Source organism: Nanorana parkeri, unplaced genomic scaffold (assembly GCF_000935625.1).
Source record: "Nanorana parkeri isolate BGI_ZX_2015 unplaced genomic scaffold, ASM93562v1 scaffold13, whole genome shotgun sequence".
Taxonomy (NCBI): domain Eukaryota; kingdom Metazoa; phylum Chordata; class Amphibia; order Anura; family Dicroglossidae; genus Nanorana; species Nanorana parkeri.
Window position 1 is genome coordinate 2675150 of NW_017306281.1, and position 26915 is coordinate 2702064.

Sequence of the window (26915 nt, forward strand, 5' to 3'; positions counted from 1 at the left end):
TTACAGTGTATTATTCCAGGCTTTGCATATTCTGTTCCATGGACCTCCGAGGATTGCGGCACTTATAAAGAAGAAAACTAGGATCATACCTTTGGCTAGAGTTAGATGGTAGGGCTCCCCTAAAATGAGATCAAGCAATTCATGAGTTTTTAACAAACTACACCCATTTCTACTGTTCTTAAGAGATGGCTCGGAAACTAGTCTTGTCAGCTTTGGAATTCTACATGAATTTGGCCACGCCCAAAAAAGCAATGATGGGAATTTCTGAAAACTGGAGCATCAGAATCTGGAGCAGTTGTCTATGGTAACCAGCTTCTAGCTTTCATTTTCTAAGCTTAACTGAACAAACTGAAGATAAAAGCTGATTGGTTTCCAGAGGCTTCACTTAATCGCTACACCTTGGGGTTTGGGCATTCCCACACATCTAGATCTTTCCTTTCACCTGTCCCATTTTGTTTCTTTCTTCCCCCCCCCCTCTGCCCAATTCTTTATAATGGAAATATCCACCATACAAGAGTACCCTGCATTTTAAGGTAAGGGTAATAATACACGTGCTTTTATCCTTGGTTGGGATATATATACACAAGTAAAAAAAAAAATGGAAATTAGCCTAAGGAGTTAGCTAGTCCTCTTGTGACCATTACCTAGGGTACCATCACTGGTCCTCCTTTTTTGGAAGATGTTAATGCTATTCTATATTGAAACGGTTTTATGTATACTGGATCCGTATATAGTGCATGGGAGTTTTTATGCGTTATGTTCACTGCACTTAGAAATGTGTGATTTCTTTTATTTCTGTACTCCTATTCTGGCTGCAGTAAAGAATGGGAAAAAAAGCTGATTGGTTGCCATGGCTCCAGATTCTGTCTGCTCCAGTTTTGATCATTTCCTCCCCCCCAATGTATTTCCGTGGCCCAAAGTGAATAGATAGCAGACTAATGCCTTTTATGTGTTGACTTTGGGTCACAGAAATACATTAGTAAATGTATTGCCATGATCCAAAAGAGATGTGAAGCCAAGAACATTTTTGACTTTACTTCTCTTTTAAATTGTCGGCCAGAAAAGCTGCATCAAGTCAAGTCCTTTCAAATTCCTATTTGCTCTGCCTAGAGTAAGTCCTTTACCATTCTTAATATAAGACTACATTATATTCATGTAATCATCATGTACCCCTCCACATTAAAGCACATAGTCACACACTGTAAATGATTTGGCAGCAAATAATGACTGATCTTGCCAAAAATACAGGGTCACTTCCTTTAAGATGAACTGGAAGTGCTATCTTTTTTTCTGTAAACTACTAATCTCTGCATTCCCCATGTAATAGAAATGAACAAAGGAAGACAAGTTTAAATTCCAGCCTGAGTGGCAAACATACAGGAGTGAATGTAGCCACCTAGACACAGTGTGTGTTTTACTAGGTGAGGGGAGGGGGGAGACTGAACAAATACAAGCTGCAATATATGACATTTTATTGTGTATTTTTTGGGTGTATACACGCTGGAAGATTGAAACAATGCTGTCCTGTCAGGTTAGTCTAGATTTCTGCTGATAACATACATGCAGAATGTAAGGTCAGCATTTGTCACACATCAGAAGAATTTATGTGCCATCTTGTCTTCTGTCAAGGTTCAGGTTAGTGGTGGCATTGGCAGACCTAAGAAACAAAAGGGCCCTGGTGCAACCCCCCATAGTCACACACTATTATTTCTATACCATTATATTTACTATACCATTATATAGCTCATGAGATGAGCCAGTCACATCAGTCTCTGTACAGAGGAGCTTATAGTCTAATGCAGAATGGCACCGGCTGTAGCAGGACTACAAATCACAGTAATACATTATACAGCAATGCAGAATAGTATATGCAACGCACTCGACTCAGGACTGAAGCAGGGGCGGATCCAGAGTCTAGTCTCGGGAGGGGCACCGCCAAAAAATAAGCCCCTCCCCCATACTTAGGCAGCTGCAAAGCCCTGGCATGGTCTGAGACGGCCGCCTAATTTGCTTAACTACAGTGCAGCCTCTGCTTTGGGTCCTGATTGCTCGGTGCGGCCGGCCGGGCCCAGGGCGGAGGGTGGGAGCGATAATAAAACGCAGAGTGTGGAGGTGAGTAATCTGATGCAGTGCAGAGGTCAGTAATGTGACGCAGTGTGGAGGTCAGTAAGGTGACGCAAGGCGCGGAGGTCAGTAAGGTGACGCAGTGGGGAGGTCAGTAAGGCGACGCAGTGGGGAGGTCAGTAAGGTGACACAGTGGGGAGGTCAGTAAGGTGACGCAGTGGGGAGGTCAGTAAGGTGACGCAGTGGGGAGGTCAGTAAGGTGACGCAGTGGGGAGGTCAGTAAGGCGACGCAGTGGGGAGGTCAGTAAGGTGACACAGTGGAGACGTCAGTAAGGTGACGCAGTGGGGAGGTCAGTAAGGTGACGCAGTGGGGAGGTCAGTAAGGTGACGCAGTGCGGAGGTCAGTAAGGTGACGCAGTGCGGAGGAGCTACCTGCTTGCTCGCTCTGTCTCCTCCAAAGGTGCAGGCTGCTCATCCCGTGCACTGGTAAGACGCCCCGCCAACTGCAGAGCTCACACTGTATCCTGTGGGAGGATATCAGCGAAAAGTGCCACTGCACACACTGACAGCCCCGAAGTCTCCGTGCTGCCTGGTGAACAGTATGCCGCCACAGCACAGGCCCGGGCCTGCAGGGCATCAGAAAAGCCTGAGTGGGAAAGGTTAACCCCTCTATTCTCAATGCTAATCATTTGAATGCCAGAAAGAACCTGACACGGGTTGCTCACCATATGCACCTCTAAGGATACTAAACAGATATAGCTAAGTTGCCACTGAGTATAAAGAAAAGGGATGTTCAACAAATGAATAATTGCATAATAGTATTCCATGAGCTTGTTGTCTTTCAGCTCTGCGTACAGTAATTTGCAGTTTACTTTTTTTTATCCACATGTCAAACTATGAAAGTTGATCTTGACAACTGGCAGACAAGAGTTCTTTGTTAAATCATAGACTGTATATGATGACTGTATATACCTGTGTAGTATATAGTAAGAGGATAAGCAAGTTGCTGCCAGCACACGTCATTCTTCTCACAGTCATACTCTGTGTAATTTGTTTGGAATCTGTAATCATAAGAGAAATATTTAACAGTCATTTGGCAATAAGATATGGGAACAGAATGGCTATCAGAATGCCCATTTGTTTAACTATATGATGATCTTGCATTTGACTGGCAAGGTGCAATTCAGTATGTCAGACAGTCCTCACCGGGCATGTGCCATCATTTAAAAGAAATAACCTTTCCCAACAACTACTATTGTTCCTTTCAGTAAGCCATTGTTGGCCATCTGTATGCGACTTTGCACCCCTCACCTCTACATGCACATCGTGAATAAAGTCTTCTAGCCTGCCTTGCAAGTTAAAGAAGTGCAATGCAGCGTTCTACAGATAGCTTGCCTTGGGGTGGTTGGGTTATACTTAGACAAACAATAACCCTCTCAAGTCTATGAGCAGCATATAGGCAATTCTCCTGCCCCACAGTTATTCAATCAAATATTGTTCAGGGGGATAGACAATGACACTGGAGACAGCATCAGTACATATACATCTTTCCTTTATCTGTACCATACTCCTTATTTACCTTGTAATAGTGGCCAGTGGCTGAGCTGGGACTTGGATGAACTGCACAGAGTTTGTGAGTGGCAGAGACAAGTTACAGGCAGACACACACTCCACATTAATAGTTGAGAAACTAAAAAAGTAATAAAATAAGTACAGATCAAATAAAACACATAATAATCAAACACATAAAGCACGGCTGCATGTCATTCAGGATGGGAACACAAGGCTAAAGTACAGACAAATAGGATAAAACGCACCTTCTACAGTGCATCGCAGTGGATGTTACCTGACTTTGGCTGCCAAAATCTCTTCCTGCGGAATTCCTTCCACTGCACCAGTCACTGCTGTAATGATCTCAATGTTCATGTTTGATGGTACCTTTAAACACATCACGTTTTCGGCAGCACAGTTTCCTGTACATGTAGTACTGGGTAGATCATCTAAACAAAAAAGTATATCACTTGATTCATTTACACACTCCAACGATGTATACCACATCCTATCTGTAAACAAATATTACCAGAGATAGGAAATGTTTAAAGTGGATTTCCACGTTTGTTATGTGTTCCCATTTACACAATGTGTATAACAAGTTTTTTTTAGTTTTCTTACCTTTCTATATGTTTCTTTAGAGACTTGGTTCTCAACTGGTGGGTCCTGACCCAAAAGTGGATCGCGACCCCGTGTTCAGTGGGTCGCCGCATGCCTTCCGCTTTTCTAGGCGAGAGGCTCCTTAACCTACCCCTAGCGCAGCACTGTTAGTTCTCGCACCAAGCAGCCATTTAAAATATGCAGCCCGGCACCGAGTGTCAGCTTAAGGTAGGGTGGGCAACGAGGGAGCTCCAGCCATACGTGCATTGCTTACAGCTCCCTCGCATGTCCTGTAGAGGTGCCTGGACCAGAGTGACATCACATTCTGGCTCCCGACATCTCTACAAGGCATGCAGAGGAGCTGTGCAAGCAATGAACATATGGATGGAGCTGCATCACAGCACAGCTGGAGTGTGTATGTGTGGTTGAGAATGTGTGAGAGATTGTGTCTGTGGTTGTGTGTGTGTAAGTGTTGAGGGCCCGTTCACACTAGTACAGTGCGTTAATCGAACAGACCCGTGCGATTATTGCACTGTACCATGCAATTGCATCTACTACGCATTCTGGTGTGGGAGGTGCATTGCGTTGCCATTCATTTGAATGGCACCCCAAACGCACCTTCCACCCACAGTTTAATCGCCCGCACCAGAATACGTGGTACCGCAATACCGTGCATTCCACTGCAGTGCGACTTGGGTCGTGACGTAACAATCAAGGACAAATGTGGGTCCTGAGGTTACACTGAGAACTGAGAACCACTGTTTTAGAGCAGGCCTTTTAGGCAGACTGCAGGCTACTCTGAACAACTTAGTAAAATTGTAGAGGGACATAAAGGGGATAGACATACAGTTCAGAACACGAGCCCTGAGACCTATAACCTTTGTTAGGACAGAACGTGTTCAGATCTAGTTTAGAACTGATAATGAGGTAAACAATAACTCCCCACCCCGCTCTAACATTACAAAGCAGGAAAAAAACTTCAGCTTTGGAATTTTTTTTTAGCGAACAGCAAGTATAAATGTAAGGGGATTTTTTTTTTTAATCATGCTATAGGACTAGGAACCTATAACAAATATAAAGTAGGTGTTATCCCAATTTGGCTGCGAGAGTAGAAATACACTTTAGTTAACTAATTCATTCATTTTTAAAACAGTATTAATAACCAGTGGAGGTGTGGCACAGATCAACCAAACTTTGTAAAAAAAAATAACGCCGAAACCTGATGTTTTGCTATGAAAAACACGTGCAATTTGCCTTGTTTAATATTATATACAAAGAAAGACAATGTTTCTGCTATTTCATCAAGGATGCTGGCCTACAATACCAGCAATTGTCACCTCCTTGGCATTGTGCACATGCTCATAGATAGTGCACATGCATGAACAAAGTTGCCTGAGGTTGTAGCCAAATTGCATGACTGCAGACTGCAGTAATCTTGAGAAAACATTTCATCACTTCCTTAAGTCCTGGTTCACACTGAGCGTTTTGCAGCTCTTTTTCTGCCCTTAAAGACGCTCAAAAAATATGCCCCCCCAAAAATCCCATTCATTTCTATGGCTCTGTTCACATCTGAGCATTTTGTCACAATAAGTAAAACGCCTGTCGCTGGAAAAAGTACAGGAGCTTTTTTTTTTTTGGCATATTACAGCTCGTTCTGTCCCCATAGACTGAATAGGAAACGCTTGAAAGCGCACGTTTGCTGTGTTTTTGCATGTTTTTATGTGCGTTTGCTGATTAACATCAATGAGCTACAATCTACTCACAAAAACGCGCTTTTTGCCATATGCACATAAAACGTGCATCAAAAATGCGCGTAAAAGCGCCAAAAATGCTTTCGCCCAAGGTGTGAATAAGGACTAAAACTTGTAATTGATCTTCCTTTCTATACCAAGCCTAAATTACATTTTATACTTCGTACCACAGCTCTGCTGTTAAAAAATATGCCAATGTCACTCAAGGACTAAGTTCAGAGAACGTCATTTATTATAGGCGTGTATAAAAATAGACAGTTCATTGAAAACATTTTCCAGTACTGAGAAATACTAGATGCTTGTAATATAAGAAGTAATACATGGCATTTGATTGGAAAAACGTTCTTACTTTAGAGCAGTGGTTCTCAACCTGTGTAACCTCAGGACCCACATTTGTCCTTGGTCATTAAGTCATGCCCAAGTCGCACCCCACTAGAACGCACGGCATTGCGGTACCGCACATTCCGGTGTGGGTGATCGAACTGTGGGTGGGAGGTGCGTTTGGGGTACCATTCAAATAAATGGCAATGCAACACACCTCCTACATCAGAATTTGCGGTAGATGTGATTTTGCATGATGCGGTGCCTTAATCGCATGGGACTGTGCGTTTAACGCACTGTACTAGTGTGAACGGGCCTCCTTAACAACACTGGCAGACACGCACAACCACAGACATTCTCACACACACACATACACACTCCCAAAAAATAATAATTTAAGATCCACCCAGTCTCCCTACCTTATGAGAACTGGAGTGGATCCTCAGCCTGAGGTCCAGTGTGTGCTGCTGTGCTCCATCCATATGTGCATTGCTTGTACAGTTCCCTTGCATGCCCTTCATAGGTGCCGGGAGCCAGAATGTGATGTTATTCCGGTACAGTCACCTCTACAGGGCACATGAGGGAGCTGTAAGCAATGCACGTATGGATGGCGCTCCCTCGCGGCCATAGCCCCATCCCATCCACCTCACCTCAAGCTGACACTCGGCACCGGGCAGCTTATTTTGAATGGTAGCTTGCCATGAGGACTGACATTGCTGTGCTAGTGGGAGCCTCTCACCTAAAAAAAAGTGAGAGGCATGCGGTGACCCACTGAACACGGGGTCGCGACCCACTTTTGGGTCACAACCCACCAGTTGAGAACCAAGTCTCTAGACTATATATAGAATGCTAATAACAGAAAACATTGAGCTAACTGTTGGTTTCCATTGAGCAGATTTCAGGATGAAATATAAATCTATTTTAGAAATGACACAGACATAGCCACAAAGTGAACAACATTTTCCCCTGAGATCCACAATACTCACACATTATAGATGCCCATTCACTCGGGTCGCTGACATTTGAGTTGCCTCTCATGGCAATGTGATCGACTGTAATCAGTGATCGCAGGAACTGTAGTGCTTTCTCCCTGCAATAAAAAGACACAAGACGTTTGCATGCCATTACATGTGGGTGTTACCCAGGGCAGTTTGCTTGCAAATCCAGTCTGCCTACGAACAGCCACTCTCCCAGACTGGCATTCGCCTATCCAGGCATTTTGATATTTGCATAAACCTCAAAAGACACAGCCCACTGCTCAAACAAAGGCTGAGGGCTCTTGACAAGTGTACAGAGAAAGGGTTCTGTGATGTTTTCAGGAAGCTATGTACAGCACCCTACTGGAGCCAGTCTGCCCACACCAGCCATTCTGCCTGCATTGTATAGAGAAGCACAGAGACTTAGGGATGTCAGTGGGTCTAAAACAAGTTATGGAATATAAATTGAAAGGTTTAATTTAAAAGTATCATTAGCATAATGATGAAGGGTGGAGAGAGGAACCAGAAAAGGCAAAATATAAGCAGATTAAACTTTAGCTTCAAGAGCAATAACTATGCGAATACACAAAAAAGTACAGAAAAGTAAAGTATGTGCCTAAACAGAGATAACAAAAACCATTAAATGTGTGACAATAGCTGTGCTCTAAGAGTGTGAGTCCGCCCTGGTTCTGCTGTGTGCAAATATCTACCGAGCTTCCACAGAGGTTATCTGCTAAAGAGCTCACTGTTTGTTGAACCAATATACTGTATGACACGTTCAGATAGTTCAACCTCCTTTACTTTCTGGGCTTTGTTTGTCTTTTTTTAGTAAACACTGGAAGAGCCAACAGTATAAAAACAATTAACATGAGAAGACCACACACAGAGAACACACCAAATGCCAGCTCACTGAAGTCCAGTTCAAACAATGGAAGATTAAGATGTCTCAGGAAGTATCAAAGAATCAGACCATATAGACCATATATCAGTGATTCACAGCATGCATAAACTTGAACATAAGGGAGGTTCCTCCATGTAATCCACTTCAAAGTTGTCCTATATTGGAGCATTTGCTGAACACCTACAAAATGGAAGCAACTGGGAACAACAGCAACTCAGCCACGAAGTTGTCGGCCACGTAAAATGACAGAGCGGAGTCAGCGCATGCTGAAGCGCACAGCGTGCAGAAGTCGCCAACTGTCTGCAGAGTCAATAGCTACAGACCTCCAAACTTCATGTGACCTTCAGATTGGCACAACAACAGTGTGTAGAGAGCTTCATGGAATGGGTTTCCATGGCCGAGCAGCTGCATCCAAGCCTTACATCACCAAGTGCAATGCAAAGCGTCGGATGCAGTGGTGTAAAGCACGCCGCCACTGGACTATAGAGAAGTGGAGGCGTGTTCCGTGGAGTGACGAATCACGCTTCTCTGTCTGGCAATCCGATGGAGGTGTCTGGGTTTGGCGGTTGCCAGGAGAATGGTAATTGCCTGACTGCATTGTGCCAAGTGTAAAGTTTGGAGGAGGGGGATTATGCTGTGGGGTTGTTTTTCAGGGGTTGGGCTTGGCCTCTTAGTTCCAGTGAAGGGAACTCTTAAGGCATCAGCATACCAAGACATTTTGGACAATTTCATGCTCCCAACTTTGTGAGAACAGTTTCAGAACAGTTCCCGTTCCAACACGACTGCGCACCAGTCTACAAAAGCAAGGTCTATAAAGACATGGATGAGCGAGTTTGGGGTGGAGGAACTTGACTGAACTGGCCTGCACAGAGTCCTGACCTCAACCCGATAGAACACCTTTTGGGATGAATTAGAGCGGAGACTGCAAGCCAGGCCTTCTCATCCAACATCAGTACCTGACCTCACACATGCGCTTCAGGAAGAATGGTCAAACATTCCCATAGACACACTCCTAAACCTTGTGGACGCCTTCCCAGAAGATTTGAAGCTTTTATAGCGGCAAAGGGTGGGCCAACTCAATATTGAACCCTAAGGACTAAGACTGGGATGCCATTAAAGTTCATGTGCGTGTAAAGACAGGCGTCCCAATACCTTTGGTAATATAGGTGTGTGCGTATAAATATATACAATTTGTGGATTGGTCTTTTGATCTTGGACTATGAATCAATTTAAGAAACAAGTTGTAAGAATGATCATCAAATATCAATGTTGTATTGAGGCAGACATTCATAAATAGATTTTTTTTCCCTTGTAGATAATAGCAATGCAGCAAGTTCAGCATTCACCAGCAGCAATGAAAGTTCTTCAGATCCGTTCTCTTGCTAATAAAGGTCAGCCAAACAAAGCACAAGTGAGGTCTTGACGGATTCTCACTCAATAACCACAATGCCATCCAATCCGCAGCACAGCCATGGGAACTCCTTGTTTGCCTTCACCTGTTATTTATTTTTTGTTCATTCTGTTAATGACAGTCTTTGTTTCTTACTATGTTTGATTCATGCTGAAACCCAGAAATGGACACTTAGCCTTTTTCCATATCCTATTAACATTATTGAATATGCCAACTATGTTGCATGTTAATGGTCTTTTTGTATATCCTTACCCATTGAAAATGTTTCTCTTATATTCTTCATGTGATCTTTGTTTTTGATATCATTGTACAACCCCTTTTTCTACTTTTTACTGTTCTTTTGATACTCTCAATAAAATGTTTTTGAAAAATAAAAAAATACCCCAATTTCTGAACAAGAAAAGGTAATGACTTGGCAACATCACTAAAACGACTGAAAGTAATCTATAGTAGGCTGTATATAGTTCTAAATCAACTTAAGTACATCACCATGCTGTTACTCATATGGAGGAACATATTGAAGCCTACTTGGGGTGAGCATTCAAGATATTACAACAGTGCAAATTAAAAATAAAAGCCAGATACACATCCAATCAGGCCATATAAATAAATTACGTTTTTTTTTTTAGCATAGCATCTACAAAGTGTAATCCTTAAATTTGTCCCAGCAGCAACATGTCAGAACACAGTAAACATTCTAATGAAGAAACACTTGACACGGCAAAGAGGTCTAAGATGAACATAGTCTAAAAATGACTGTAGTGTGATGTATAGCTCTAGACTAGGACTTCTTCTGCGTGTCCCTACAGGTCTCCATAAAGAGAAGGACAAGCAGGTGAGGCCGGCAAAAGTTATCAGTCAAAATAGCAAGTAAAGATGTATGTTGCCCATTGCTAGAAGCATTTGGTAAAGAACATGCTACTTGCGTCCCCCCGTAATGCTGAGTGAGTGATCCTGCTTAATAGCCTTGCAGTTCATAAGCAGGGCTTGAAAATTCCACTCGCCCTCTCGTCTGTGACGAGAGGACGCCGGAGCCGGACGAGTAGCTTCCTGGCCGGCCGTTGTAATTAAACGGCCGGCCGGGAGCTTTACATTCAAGCGACGCCCGATCGATTGTATTAGCTGCGGTTTTTACATCACTTCCGCATTCAGCTGTCATTCCCGGCTACAGGTGACATTAGGGGTCTTGGAGTCCCCTGATGTCTCCATAAAGAGAACCTGTTATGCTAATTGGCTATCACATATGGAGCATCTTAGCCCCCTACGTGATAACTTTATTGCTAAGTGTAAAAAAAAAAAAAAAGAGTAATATAAAAATTTAAGTAGCATAAAAAAACCCTCCCACCCCCCGCCATATACACACACAAACATGCGTTGGGTGCGCCTATGTGCGAAAACAACGATTGCGCCTATTGTGCCGCACATGTTAAATATCACCACAAATGTCAGAGTGAGAGCAATAATTTTAGGGCCATTAATCACTAATAACACTAAACTGATGAGCAGTAAAAGCGTTTAAAGCATTGCCTATGGCCAATTTTCGGTGTGGTCGTTTTTTTCTCGTTCGAGTTTGCAGGCTCGCACAAATTTAATGCTTGACATGTTTTGGTGTCTATTTACCCGACGTGACCTCGTCTTTTACATTTTACAAAATATGGGTATGAATAAATGTTTTTAAACATAACATAGGGAAAACATATTTCCCCCCCAAAAAAATTACGCTAATTTTTTCATTATATAGTAAAAAATAAAAAAACTCTATCTGCTCTATCTGTCCAAATTTTTTTTTTTTTAAACGGACGGACGGCACTGCAGCATTGGTGGGTTGCAGCATTGGTTAACCCTAACCCGACCAATGCAACAACCCGTTACCGGGTGTTTCACATATAGACGATCGGCGGCTCCATAGCCCGCTGATCGTCTATATGTGCTGGTTTTTTCGCCCGACCGACCCCTCACCTTCAATCCCGGGATCCGCAGCCCGCGAACGTCGCAGTGAGAGCAATCATTTTAGGGCCATCAATCACTGATAACACTAAACTGATGAGCGGTAAAAGCTTTTAAAGCGTCGCCTATGGCCAATTTTGGGTATTATCGTTTTTTGAGGTTTCGAGCGCGCACACAATTTTAAGGCTTGACATGTTTGGTGTCTTTTTACCCGACGTGACCCCGTCTTTTATATTAAAATTGCAAGGCCATAGTCCTGTCATGCTGACTGGTTACATTTTTGACTGGTGAGACACCCTAAAATTTTTAAAGCCCTGCTCATAAGGCATATGAAGGGTGACCTGCCCAATACTGTGACTGTGTGTGGCTGCAAAACACCATGTCTGCGGATTACCCTCATTTCATGGACGTCGCAGGATACCTGCTGTGAATGACTGTAAATAACTTTTCAGATATATGATCTCTTTTGGCAATACTTACTGAGCCATCATAATCTTACATAGTCCAGCCAGTGCTCTAATATAGGTCAACTTTGATTTGGATTTCATGGAAGAACCTCCCTGCTGCCAACCATATGTTCAAGTTTATGCATGCTGTGAATGGCTGATATATGGTCTGATTCTTTGATACTTACTGAGACATGTTAATCTGGGTTGTTCTCTGTGTGTGGTCCTTGCATTTGAATTGCTTTTGTGTCCTTTTGTAATACATCAAGCTTTCACATTATATTCCTTATACTATTATATTTTGAAAGTATGGGTCACAACAAACTTTGGATCTTGCAATATACATGGTCTCAAATTGGGCAAAAATCCTTCCTTCTATATAACAATCAAAACATGACAAGGGTTCTAACACTTCCTAATTCTATCCAAAACTAAAAAATGTTTTGGCTTTAGATACTATTTAACCAGTTGACATCCGCGGTGTTAAACCCCCTTCCCATCCAGGCCATTTTTCAGTATTCAGCGCTGCGGTACTTTATGGCAATGTTTTTTCGAATGCCCCCCACCCCCTGTAATACTGCATTATGGCCACTAGCAGGCACTGATTAGCAAACAAAAAGATAAAAATAAGTATTTTCTATATTCATCTGTGCCATCTAGTGGCCATAATACAGTATTACATGCAAAGAAACATTCGAAAATACATTGCCTTGTAACGAAACACCTAAAGAACGTTAAGTGCATATACATACAGATTTAACGTTTACAGATATTTCAAGGGTGAGGGGCCCTGCGGATAGTTTATAAATATATTCCACATTCTTTAAGTTGTAGTACAAATTAAAAGTCACACCTCAGTCGAGTGCAGTTTTCACCGACAACTTCAAAGAGGCAGCCAGAAAATACATTTTGTCCAAACAAGACAGGTGTTTGTCCAGCTGTGGAACACAAACTTTCCCCAACTGAAAAAAAGGAGATGATTAAATCACATTGTTATTTGTAATTCAAATTAATATTTATATCGTTCAGCTTATTTGAATTAAATCTTTGAAACTCAGAAACCCAAGTTTTAACAGAAAACCTGTTCTCATAACAAAGAAACCCCTTTGGTAGAATCCCAAGATACGCAGTAGAAGCCTGCTCTTAACTTTACTGCGTTCCTCCACCACCCTGATCCACTTATTAAGCCATGAGCAAAATCTAATACTTCCAGGTATAGTGCACACTTGACACTCTCCATTGGCATTTCAGCAGTCAATTACCAGATTTGGGGGATGTCATGTAGAGGTTAAATAGCCCTATGCAAATAATGACTTTCTGAAAACTGTAGAGGTCAGTTTACTGGAAGCCTTAGGATCAGTTTACTAAACCTATAGTGAGTACAGGTAGCAGCATGCCACTAACCAGCATTCAGAAGCTGGAATGCTCTTTATCTGCCACCAGTGTACCCACTGTAATATGAATGCACATCGCTAAACTAGTGAGGTTCTCCATGGCCTCCTGTAAAACCACCTAAAACTGCCTTTCAGTTCCTCTACCATGTTAAGGTGAAAGCACTATAAAAACAGTGCATGTCCATACTCTCATGCACAGCTTCTTCCCCGCTTTAAAATTTCCCCTTCAATGAGATCAAACAGTTCTGTGTTTCACATAACACAGATATAAAACAACAACATAAAAACATGGAAATAAAATTGTATAATAGCCCCATATGGTTAATAAAAAAGTAGACCTTAGATCAGAGCCTACATTCCACCAGCTGGCACACACCAGAGGACTTTATATCTTGTCTCTGAGAATAGTAATGTGCCTGCACCAATCAGTTGTATAGACTTCTATAGGCTGCCAATAAAGAAGTCCATAAGCTAATGTACAGGCAACTCAAAGTCTATAGAGTCGAGTAGTACAGGGTCAATACTGTGCTTTATCTTTAAAAGGAGCATTGCAAGTCTGCCAGCCAGAGGAGGTTCTGGCCAAAGGTCTGTTTCTCTAATTAACCCTATGATTTCCACTTTAAGCTGTAGGAGGCTTTACCCCTTCATTAATTTTGTAAAAATACACAGCAGTTTACCAGGTTTCCAGACCTTCAGAGTACTTTTATTGAAAGGAATAGTCCCATTACCAACAATGACTGGCTTTCCAACTTGGTAACCTGCAACAGAAAGAAGTAAACTTGGTAGATAAAACAATGTGTACAGTTGGCAAGTTTGCAATGACCTGTCTGTTGCTGCAATCTCGCAAACTTTGACTGTCAGCTTTCTCTTTTATGACCATGAAATCTTATCTATGTACTAGAGAAAGAAAAAAAATCACATGGTATATGTCACAACACACACACACACACACACACACAGTATGTATATTTAAATGCTCTTGTTTAAATATATACCAGCTAACATGCCCTTGCCAGTACTTAAAAAAAAAAAGCACCACCCCTTACAAACCCCTTGGCCTGATGATGTAACAGGTACAGTGAGTGTCTGTATTTGAATATCTCTTTTTGTACATATACAGTAAACAGCTGAAACAAAAAAACTGACTAGTTCACATAATGCAATTTTTACCCTGTAGCATCAAAAAACGTGGCAGCAACATGCTCACATTATAGAATATATAGTAAATGTGACAAGGTGCAACGAAAAGTACTTTGAAACCATGTTACCTGGATTTCCAGAGAGTACATTTGTTGTACTATTCCTGGTGAGAAATGTCGTTGTAAATCGCTGTGATAGCTGTGCTGTGGAAACAAATTGTAAAAACACTTTAATACCACCATGGCTAACAACATAAAACATACCTTCCTACATTTTTAAATATAAAGTTACACGCTTTCCCCTAATCCACCCACACTGTGATAACATGTTTCACTAATCCATCTTAACATATCATGTTATGCATCTTATCAAGGGTACAGAAAGAGAGTCTTGTCTGAGCTAATGTACTTGCAGACATTAGAGAATGTCCATATGTTTGCATGCTTGTGGGCCCCTCTATGACCAACTGCTATTGTTCCCCTTAAGACAGCTGTTCCTGAAGCATTACCCCCTCCCTCCTTCATAGGCACAAACATTTGAATTTACCTAATGCAAACCTGTAAGGTTATAGAATGATCTTAGAGAAATCTGTCAGCAGATGAGTCATGCATGCACAGCCGACTGTCATTCAATAGCTGTAAGCAGTCTTACGGGATGCCAGACTTGAGAACAGTGGCCTATTTTTATTATCGTTGGATTCTCCATTAAATACCACCATCAGAAAAAAATATAGAAAATAATAAATTACCCTGATGAGTCAAGCTTATGTTAGCAGTAACGATGGAGACTCTTATTTCTGTTATAACATTGGCGTTCCAAATGAAGGTGTAGTCTGCTGACACAATCACATCACACTGCACAGCTTGAGACAGGGCAGCTCCTACAAAGTCGATAAACACCACAGTCTATTTTAGACACAAAGATTCATTAGAATTAAAAGAAACAAGATATATGATATTAGTTCAACAGTATACCTGTATTAACAATGTCCACACTTGTGTTCTGAATCTGTACTGTTGGAATGATGAGACCTAGAAGAACTATGAATATGACTAGGGTCAGCAAGAGGAAAAAAGCTTTTATTGTGTAGTGATCCATTAAAAAAACCACCAGACTTTTAGAGAAATGATTTCACGACTCACCTTCATTCCCAGAGTTAACCTGTACATTCAAGTCAACTGTGAGAACATCTGAACATGAAGTTATATCAGCGACACAAGAAACATTGAAATCTTGTAAGTAGGCTACAGGTGCAGCATTCACACATTTTCCAATGGTAGATTTCTGGAAAAAAATAATGGTTAGCTATTCCTTTCCAAATTTAAACATGTATATGGTATACAAAAGCCAAGGCAACACAGAATATTTACAGAAACAATCAGTGTAGCCCAGATATTCCCAGTATAAAACAGCAGAACGGCCTTCCTGATAAAAAGGACTTTGTGTGTAATGTAAAAAAAACTCTGAAAAAAACGGTATTATTTATGTCAGTTATGAGGAGTGCGAAAAACCCTGGATAAGTTAATTTGAAACTTTGTAAAAAACATTTTGGGAAGAGCAGTGAAAAGTTAAGAACTGGTAGATTCTTTTGCTGACTTTACCCCCATGAAGAAGACTTCATCTAACTTCTTGTTCCAGAGACACAACAGAAAGTGAAAGGAAATCAGCAGGACAAAAGTATGTTTAAATCTAGACCCTGTGGACACATACAGCAATAAAAACCTAAATGGGTGCTTCAACTGTTCCCTATTCCACCCACAGCAAAAAAAAATGAGTTCACCTTCAAAGATGCAAATAATATATGTCGGTGTTTGGGGGAGAGAGAGGCAGGGTTTAATTCTGCCAGAATATTGCGTCTTTCAGTCGAGTCCTCAACATATTGAGAACTCACTGGTTGGTGATTCAAGTCACTTGTCTTTCATGAGTGTTGTCGGGCCGATGTTGTCAAGAGGCAAATCTCTACTGCACATCCAATAAACTCAGCAGGGATGGAACACTGCAAACTCCTTCCAAACCTGAACAATATGTTTTGTGAAGTGATTCACACAGAAGACTCTTTATGGAATTTATGATAAGACCATCAAGGTCAAGTAATGTACTTGGGGGGGGGCAAAGCTTCAGTTTTCCCCTGGTCTACAGTGGTCATCATCTACCCCTGGTCCCATGTTTAATCAACAAGAATGATGCCTATAAGTAATATTAAAAAAACAAGGTTCTTCTTTGCAGAGCAGAGCTGAAGAAACGATGTGCATCCTAGCAAAACACACTAGCGAGAAACTGGGGCATGCTGATAGCAGGAGGGATTATCCTCGGCTGGCCTACAGGTTTTTTGTTTGCCAGTTTATAACCTGAAAGTTATAGACTCCCTGAGTCCCTCAAAGGACGAGAAGGAAAATGTTGTTGTTATTTTCAAAAAAGTACTTCTTGTTATTAAATTACCCTGTATTGGTAAAACACATTGGTTTTACTAGGAGTCTGATAGAGCTCTGTGTGGGACAGACTCCTAATTCTGTGGACCATAGTATGGTGAGGAATGCACAGGTCTTCAGTAGTGTGCAGTTGGACCTAGCTGGGAGAGTGTGCGTCTCAATGGAAAGAGAGGCAGTGTGCTGAATGCAGCAAGTGTCTGTGTTTGGAACCAAGCCTGTCAGGAATCTGTGGATGGACTGTAACTGGTCCCATAGAGGAAACAGACCCAGCTCAAAGGACTAATACTCAGTAAGGCTCAGTGGAGCAGAACTTTATTTTTTTTATGACAAATTATTTTTTGGCAGGATGCATGTAACCCTTTTTGTTTATTGCTGTCTGGTATTTTTTTTTTTTAAGCATGTAATTTTTATGCTGTCTGGTATTAAAGCTTGAAATTTTGTTAAATAGACTATGAGTTTGCCTCTGCCTACACCTACATACAGATATATAAATCACACACGCACACTGATAGTGTCTGATAAATTAGGACTTACCTGTGGAAGAGTAAACAATTCACCGAATCCATTCCGTCTCATTAAAATGGGATTTCCTTCCTTGTAATTAATTGTTGTTTGGACAATAGACTGAAAGCTCAGATTAAAAGATGGAGTCTGGGAAGGGTTTCTGTATACAAGGAAAAGCAATAAATGAATGGAAAATACACAGAATAAATATATATTTATTTATTTGAATGAAAGGAAATATATCAATGCTCCTTGATATTTGATACACCCATAGTTTTACTTTTCAATGCCTCTATACATAGCTAAAATATTTAAGCAGTTATATTTTATTTGATAGCTGCCCTTTCCAGCTGAACATGCCTTCCCTTCACTCCACCACTGCTCCTTTTAAACTTCTGGGAGTTAACATGACAGTGCTGGTGATTGGCTGCTCAGGTACCCAGCACTGTCACTTGGGATGTTGAAGACAGACTCGCCTCCTGTTGTGACTTGGAGATTATATAAGGCTTCCTCTCTTCATTCCCAGTGATCAGATGGAGAGGTATTCGAGAGAAAAGAAGAAAAGTACGTGCAGCTGGGGAAGGTTTCTATTAAATAAACCCAAGCACAGTCTGCTCAGTCCTTGTCAAAAGCTGATCATAAAGGCTTCCCCTAGACCAGTGGTTCCCAACCTTTCTAGGGCCGGGACCCCTTGGTAACATTTGCCAAGTTGTGGTGACCCCCAACAGAGCACTGGACTCGGGACTTAGTAAGGCACTGGACTCGGGACTTAGTAAGGCACTGGACTCGGGACTTAATAAGGCACTGGACTCGGGACATAGCAACGCACTGGACTTAGAAATAAAAATAGAAGCAGACTCACAAGAATGCAAGCCCTCCCCAGCCCCTGCTACCTGCTCTGTCTCCATGCAGCCTTCTCAGCCCCAGCACTGCTAAGATGCCCGCCTCCTGCAGAGCCTGCACTGTATGGGAGGCAGGAGGACAGCAACGGCTGTGAATATAAAAGTCCTGCTGTAAACACTCCCCCGTCCACTAGATGTCGCTGCAGCGGCCAGGGAGTGTGTACAGCGGCACTTTTATATTCACAGCCGTTGCTGTCCTCCCGCTGACTGACACTGCCACGCAAGGAGGAGGCTGAAGAGGCTCTAACCCAGTGCAACAGAAATGGATGCGGCGACCCACTCAACAATGGGTTGCGACCCACTTTTGAGTGGCGGCCCACAGGTTGAGAACCGCTGCCCTAGACTCAGCCAAGCTCAAAGATCACTAGAGATGGACTACCCTCACAAATTAAGTTCACTAATTTGTATTGCGATTGTAGTCCATCACATGAGCAAGCTTGGAGCGCTGGCTACTTTACAACACACCCATTATCTTTTTATTCTACTGGTCCTGTGCTCTCAGAAAATGTAAATGTATGGTTTGGGGGGTGGGGTCTTTCACATGCTCTAAAAGCCAGGCCAGCCAAATTAAAAAAAGAGGAGCGCAAGGCCTGGCAGCTAAAACGTTAGAGGTAAATTGAGTGAACTTTTTGACTTTAGTATAATTGTCATGTTTCCTGGATAACAGAAGTTAAATTACTAATTTTACTTTTACTCCGGAGATGCTCTTTTTAATATAAAAGTGAAGTGAAATCCAAAAATGAAGACTCTAAGATGAAGGATCTGCAGCTTATATTTTTCACACACATTTACACATCTTAATACAAAATATTAAAGGTATACAAAACAATTTGCATACTAACTGAGGCTTACCTAGTGTCTCCCTGATAGAAATAGCCAAGAAATGGAGAGTTGTCCATGGAGGACTGGACACACAGGAAGGGAAACCAGTCTGGTGCATGATTCTTTTCCTGGACACTACAAAGCTGGTCAAATGGTGGAGAAACATTGCCACCAAAAATGCCAGAGTAACAGGAGCCATTAAAAAGTGCCTTCATGCTTGAGTTGCATTCCTGTAAAAAAAAAAAGAGCAGACAAAATATATATTGTTAACAGAAATTGTAAAAGAAAATCCATATAAAGAGTACCAAGAGTAGCCCTGCCTTGTCAGGAATGGTTATAAACAAGAAGGGTCCCTGGGCAGAAATCCAAGAGTTAGGGAATCACTGTAGCTAACTAGTACTGACTATAAAGTGTACTTTAAATGGAATATATTTATGTCGGGGAAAAAATATAATTTGGTGCTCATTCTTTCTTCCCATTTTGGAACATTTGTGGACTCCAATAACCTGCCTTCAATCCCACTCACCTATGCAACAAATTGAAAGTGAAAAAATGCCTCTGCAGTGTCTGCCTGGCAAGCCTGTACCTCTGATCCTCTTTGCACAGCATCAAGGCCACTCCATCCCATAAGTTGGGTGTATGTCCACCTCCTGCTTCTAACAGGGTTATTCACAAAAGGGTGAAGAGTTTGAAGAAAACAGAAGTGAACAATCTAGGGCAAAGTAGCCGATTTGGAAAAATCCTCCAATACAGCTCACTTTCCATTTCAGCTATGTTGTTCGAGATTGTTCACTTCTCCTGCCTTCTCCAAACTCTTCACCCTTTTGTGAGTAACCCTGTAAATGGTCTTTCAGGCAAAAACTGTTTGGCTGTTGATTGTCCGATTACTTTTTTGTCAGAGGTCAGGGTGGACACTGTGCATGCAAATTGTCACTTGGGTTTCGCTTGTTTATGGGGTGCAGAAAAAAAGAGGATTGGGATCAGAAGAGGGCTTGTGCAGATTGGAAGGGCACCTAAATGTACTGCCACTTTCAATTTCAATCTTTTTACATTATTTTTATATTAGAACAAAGAAATTGTATATATACAAATGCATAAGAAAACCATAGAATACATCAGGTGGTATAGAACCTAACATACTGGGATCCCAATCAGTCAAATAAAGAGTGGTAACACAGTAAAATACAGGACATTGAAATAATGTCAATAATTCAATATACAGACATTATTAAATGAAAGGAAGATAGGTGGAGTGTTCCAGCTACCCAAAATAAGTCAGTCAATCTATAGCAAACCCCAGCATGAAAAAGGCATGATGGGGACATTCAGGAGTAGAGAAAAAGAAAAGGTAAAGGAAAGAAACACAAGGAATTAGAAAAGAAGAACATAAAAGGACAGTGAACCATCAGATGTACACTACAGGTAAGTAAAATGCGATAGCAGAGGGCAGGCCTAACCCTCCAACCTGGGGAACCACACTTCGGGGGAATCAAAGCCACTGCAAACTACTAAGATTCATATCCGAGTTGACAAAATATATCCAAGGCTTCCAAATACCCAAGCACTTCTTGTGTTTATCTTCCAAGATACTTGTCAAACGTTCATTAACTATAATATTATCTAACCTTGGTTTGACTTTCCAAAAAGGGATGACCGCTTCCCGCCAATTCCTAGCAAGAGCCAAAGTCTGTTGATGTTTAGTCAAACCTGTTATGGGAATGTGTAAAAGAGCTGACCATGGGTATCTGTGGATCGATTTACCAAATAAATTTTTAAAGAGTCGAAAAACTTTGGCCCAGAAATGTATTGCAAACGGGCACATCCACAAGATATGCAACATGTCGCCCGTAGAATTGCATCCCTGAAAAACAACCACTTTCAAAGTCCCGAGGAGAGAGAATCTCAGCTGCATAGGGGCCCTCATAGACTTAAAGGGCCAGGGCAATGGATAGTGCAGTTGTCTACCCTCTTCCAAATGCAAGCCTAGAACTTCAACTTACCTGTACCCCCACGTAAGCACACCTAGCATGAGCGTTATTCCAACCACCCAACTCGCATACTAAACCATACTAAACATTCCCTTCTCTTAAGTATTCCTGATTTTTTAGAGAATACTCTAAAGTTTCTATTCTGGACTATTTCTAAACTACAGATATAAATCAACTAAATTGGGAATAGCCCAACATATCATCAAAAAAGTGACACAGACTTTGTATCACAACAGAACTCCATTGCATAAACTCCTTACCTGATCACAGCAGCAAAGAATGTCACACGCTCCAGCTGTCAGGTTACATGGGCAGGATCCTAGAGGTTGGTATATTTGATTGGGTATCACAGTTTTATTATCTGTGAAATAAATATTTGAACTATAATGCAAAATGTACTTCATTTTAGAGGAATTTCAACTTATATCATGCAAAAGTGTCTGTTAACCCCTATTGTTCTAACTGGGTGACTGATCTCCCTGTCTGAGCTCTTCAGCATGGCTAATCCAGTCATTGACTAGATGACTAGTCTTAGAATGCCAAATCAAAACACACACAAGTCAAAGCAACTTAGAAGCAAATTGCATCTGGCAGTCTTCTGATACTAATGCTTATGTAAATGCACCTCTACTGCTTCACATGCAGAAGTTGTTGGGATTACCGACAAAAGGGACTAGAATCAACTGGTGTATTACAATATAACACCAAAAAGTGAAGGACTGAGCAGGTAGGTGGTGCTCCCTGTATGCATTTCAAAGTATAAGGTTTATTGTTGTCTGTTACAATTTATATTTCATTTCTATGCTTTTAATATCTATAATCATCTAAAAATCAGTATTATGTAACAGAATTATGTGAAAAGAAAAAACTCAACAGAATAAACTATATTGGATTCAAATCTATATAAATAGAAATCATATCAGTATATTAATGCTGAAAGGCACTGAGAAAGAAGTCGGCATCTAATTCAGCAATATAAGTACAAATGAAAAGGTGGAAAAGAGAATGAGGTCCAGTTTAGTTTTTACTGTTGCTCCATTTGACTAGTACTCATTCAGGAAATAATGGCACAAGTTTATTTCCCCTCATTACCTGATACAAGGCCTACAAAAGTGGTGTTGATATAAATTTCGGCATGGATTAGTAGACTGCTGATGGGTCTGTCGTTCTCACAAGCTGTAATTTGAAGCGTTTCCACAACACACAGATCCTCAGTGCAGCAATTAGTTTCACTGACGGCACAGCGAGTTAGATTCTTCTTTGATGTCACTGTGACTTTAAATACATTCTACCAGAAAAATGCAAATGTGTCAGTATGGTCAGCAATATTAAAGTCAAACTGTTTTAGGCTATTTCAAATGCTGATGACATCACTTTTTTAATGCTGCTCCTCAGTGTTTAAAAGTTTTAGTCTCCTGCAGAATCAACTGGTCCACTGAGTACTGGCCCTGGTATCCTGTTTAAGCGTGACTCCTTACCCTTGCAGGGTCCTGTGGAGTCACCCTTGTGTGTCTGCACAAACACACAGAATAACATAGACACCGGCACTCCAAGTAATTAATCAATGGCGTCTGTTTATTGAATCGCATGAAACACAGCACGATGCATCAAAAGCAATGTTTCCGGGTCTCACAGGATCCCCTTCATCAGGCAAAGTGAAGACCCTGAAACGTTGCTTTTGATGCAATGTTGTTAGGATCCAGAGCGCCTCTAGGTGGTGCAGGAGCTGAGACCTGCAGCTCCAGTGCTCACCTGCGGGTGTTTCCCAGCTGCCAGTACTTAGCCATCACCTGGTGCTTCCTGGGAGGATATTTAAACCCTCCCTGCAGTCAGGATGATGGCTCAGTATCGTTTCCTGAAACTTGAACCCTGAGTCCCCAGTTCTGGTGAACCCTGCTTTCCGTCCAGAGTCCTGTTACCAGTCCTGTACCCTGTTTGTGTCCCGAGCCCGGTTACCCATTTGCAGTCCTAGATACCTCTTGTTGCCATTACCTGCCTTTCCTCCTGTTGCCATTACCTGCTTGTCCTCTTGTTGCCATTACCTGCCTTTCCTCCTGTTGCCATTACCTGCTTGTCCTCCTGTTGCCATTACCTGCTTGTAGGCTGGTTAATGTTACTTATTTATGTTTTGCTTTTGGGTGTTGTTTAGTTTTTCTGTTTATTAAACTGTATATAATACATTCTGCCCTGTCTGGTGTGGTCATAAGTGTTTGGTCTGCCTGTGTGGGTACCTGCGCAGGTGTGGGGTCACCTGTGCCGGTATCCTTGACAAATGTGCTATGTTTCATGCGTCAATAAACAGACGCCATTGATTCAGTACTTGGAGTGTCGGTGTCTATGTTATTCTGTGATTATAGGCGGTTGCCATCCGTCGACTGCCGCAGCAGTCTATTACATGGAACAGCGGTTTTGAGTGCGATGGATTCATGGACTGTATCCACAAACACACAGGCACAGCAGGACAAGCCACTCCTCTGCTCTCCTCTGCTCCCTTATCCTTCCTCCCTCCTCATTTTTTCCCTTCTCCAAGCTAGTAGATGGTCAGCTGCTGGAAATGCTCTATTTCCCTTGTAATCTTGTACTGGGCAGGAAGTTCAGGGAAGCTGAGCTGAGAGAGCTGGAGCTCTTTGGAAACATGATGACTGTGTTTGGGCAAAAATGTAAAGAAATGCTTTGCTGCGCAATTTATATTTGTTACATCTTTATTATTTTAAAAAGTTTGAGAGTTTAATACTAATTTCATTTTTATTTGTGTCTTATCTTATACCACAGATAATAAGGCTTTACACATCAAATCTCAATAAATTACAGAATTCACATAAATAAATATGCTCATAGATATGAAAGGATAGCATATATGTTACCATTTGTCTGTAGATCTATAAAGTTACTTGGTTTTATTTTACTCACCGTCTGTGTCCCAACATGAGTTGAAGCCCAGTTGTCGGTATTATTAGTCCCATTGCAACTTTCCACAGGTGCAGTGGCTAAAATTAGACAGTACATATTAGTGTTGTGCGGATCTTATTGTTAGTGATTTAGATGATAACATATGGCTCAGTTTTAATATATAGGACAAAACTTTAAACTTACTGGTGTCTGTAATGACAGCAAGGGATACATTGAGAGACGTTGCATTTGTAACAAGGAATGAAGTCACTTCAGGTCCAGACATAAATATAGTGGAAGGAAAGAAACCTGACAACAGAAGCAGTCCATTAGAACAAGGACAACACCTATAACTTGTGCAAATTACATTTAACATTATTTACATTGGAGGACAAATCTTTACAGATGCATTAAGGGCCTGTTCACACGACGTCCGTTTTCTGTGCTGACCGGATCCGTACGCTCCTGCACTAAAAATGCATCCCAATGTATCCCTATGTGTTTTATGGGCTACAGTTCTCACGTGCGCAGTTCGTTCAGGTTACGACAGAAAAATACTGCATGTCACATTTTGTCCGGTCAGGAAACGGACCGGAAACGCAAAACGCGTCAAAAACGTACTGACAGCCCCACTCAAGCAAAAAAAATAAATGTTTTTTAAAAATCTGCAACGCATCAAAAACGCGGCCAAAAACGCACTGCATCAGTAGCACCGCATCTGCAGATCCGCACCTGGTCAGGACCTGATATCATGTGAACAGGCCCTAAATGAGAACATGATCATACCACTACTTTCTAAAGACAAATTCCCAACGAGCTTAAAAAGGAGAACTATGAGGTGAGTGAATTTCCACTCATAGTTAGAGCCGACCTGTGACAATGAGACTGTCACACGTCGGCTCTATTGATTGGAAAGTGAGCGAGCGCATACCGTCGCTCGCTCACTTCCTGATCATCTTCCTGCAGAGAGAGGTGACTGTCAGTCACCGCACCCTGCAGGGATTCCCCCCTCCCCTCTCCAATCCTCCAGCGCTGAGTGGAGGAACTCGAGATGGGCAGAGCCTGCTGTCAAACAGCTAGCTGGATGGATCTTGACAGTATTGTGGGGATCCATCCTGGCTGCTGCTCTCTCAGTATATAGCGGGCTGTGGCTCGCTACATACTGAGCTTTGGGTCACGGGAGGACGCTAGTATATATTCTCCCGTGACCCTGAAGAGAATTATGGGATAAACAGTTTACCCCATAGTTCTCTTTTAATGTGTATTTCCACTTTTGCAGTCAGATTTGAGAAAACCCCTCTCTATATGTTTGCTATGCGTTCCCATTCATACATATTTCTTACCTTTTAGATATTTCTTTGGTGAAGACCTTTGTGCAGATTCCAGGCTACTTTGAGCAGTTTGAAAGTGAAAGTAGAGGGACAAACTGAGGGTTCGGAGGAGCTCGGGTTTGAACCGCGTTCAGTCCGAACCCGAGTTCATCCCTACCAAACAGTGACTGCATCTGAGTGAACGCAGCCACTGTTTGGCCAACAATTTTCCACCGGGACTTTCAATTTAGAAATCAACTTTTGTTACATCGGGTGGTGCTAACAGGTCCACCCATGGCTCGAATTTCATCCAATTCAGCCAGATATGGCCAGCTGAAAGTGGCACTAAACTCAGGAGATGAATCCTAAAAATGCATTCAAGTACATTAACTAATAACAAAAATGTATCTTATTTGTGTATCACTCGGCTGTAGATCCTCAAATCATCTCTGAATTGGTGCTGACACTGACCTTCCTTCTGGAGGGTGGCTACCTTTGTTCCCCATGGTCCCTGTGTGTGTTGTAAAGTAGCCAGCGCTCCAAGCTCACTCTCGTGATGGAATATAATCTCATGTTTAGTTTACTAATTATTTGTATTGAGATTGTAGTCCATGACAGGAGCGAGCTTGGAGCGGTGACTACTTTACAACACACAGGAACCATGGGGAATAAAAGTAGCCCCCCTCCAGAAGGAAGGACAGTGTCAGCACCAATTCAGAGATGATTTGAGGATCTACAGCTGAGTGATACACATAAAAGATATATTTTTTGTTAATAGTCAAGGTACTTGGATGTATTTTTAAGATTTAACTCCTGAGTTTATTCTCCATTTACACATTAGTACAGGCAGAAACACATTTAAAAAAACAAAACAGAACAAAAAAACATTCCACTGTGCGTTGTTCATTAGGGAACCGACCGCACGGTAGAGAAACGCGCGTCCCCAAAAAAACTCTGAGCACGATTCTTTGGCTGGATTCCAAGCGTTTGCAAATATTACTATAGCCTCAAATGCACAGAGTTTGCGCGTATGTTAAACTTTGCACATTTTCGTACCACTGGGTTTTCCGCACGAAAAACCGTGCAGAAATTGAAAACGCCATATGTGAATGGTGCCTAAGTGTCACTTTAAGATTATAGAGAGGACAGAGAAGCAGCATGTTTATTTGTTTTCGTATGCACTTGCAGCAAAGTCATGGCTTTGTAACAAAGTGAAACTAAATCAGAGAGGGGCACAGCAGAAGCATTTCTGTCTAGGTAATAGCAGGTATCTTGTGGGGTCTGAACGCAGGCATTTCCCTCATGCCCCACCTGGCAGTGTCGGCCTACATTACATGACAGGAGCCTCGACTCAGCCGCTATAAACAAAGACCAGCCATTCTCTTTTCTCACCCGTGATGGTCTGTGCTTGTGTGGCCGCTGTCAGCACCGCCATCCCTATGACCATCAGGCCTGAAGCTCCCGGGGTCGACATCTCTCTGTCCTCTGCTCAATAAAACCGCCGATTGGGTTGCTAAGACGCCTTGCGTTCCACAGTAACCATGGCCGCTTCCACCAATCACACGGCA

The 26915-nt window shown here is 41.9% G+C and overlaps 2 protein-coding genes across 2 annotated transcripts in view; one reads left to right on the top strand and one right to left on the bottom strand.

Annotated features, from left to right (window-relative positions):
• On the bottom strand, window positions 1-26864 carry TCTN2 (tectonic family member 2). The gene is made up of 18 exons (XM_018556916.1): window positions 26740-26864; window positions 24242-24346; window positions 24059-24135; window positions 22241-22436; window positions 21409-21509; window positions 19191-19390; window positions 17467-17596; window positions 15646-15787; window positions 15478-15555; window positions 15252-15383; window positions 14632-14706; window positions 14041-14121; window positions 12823-12931; window positions 7274-7377; window positions 3911-4064; window positions 3644-3754; window positions 3037-3125; window positions 1-119 (listed from the first exon to the last, which is right to left on the bottom strand). The coding sequence occupies exons 1-18, from the start codon at window positions 26819-26821 to the stop codon at window positions 1-3; spliced, it is 2085 nt and encodes a 694-aa protein (XP_018412418.1). The 5' UTR covers window positions 26822-26864.
• ATP6V0A2 (ATPase H+ transporting V0 subunit a2) overlaps window positions 25016-26915 on the top strand; it is a 54377-nt gene continuing 52477 nt past the window's right edge. The window contains exon 1 of the mRNA XM_018557411.1: window positions 25016-25019. The gene's annotated coding sequence lies outside the window, so the exon portion shown is untranslated. The remainder of the gene's footprint in view (window positions 25020-26915) is intronic.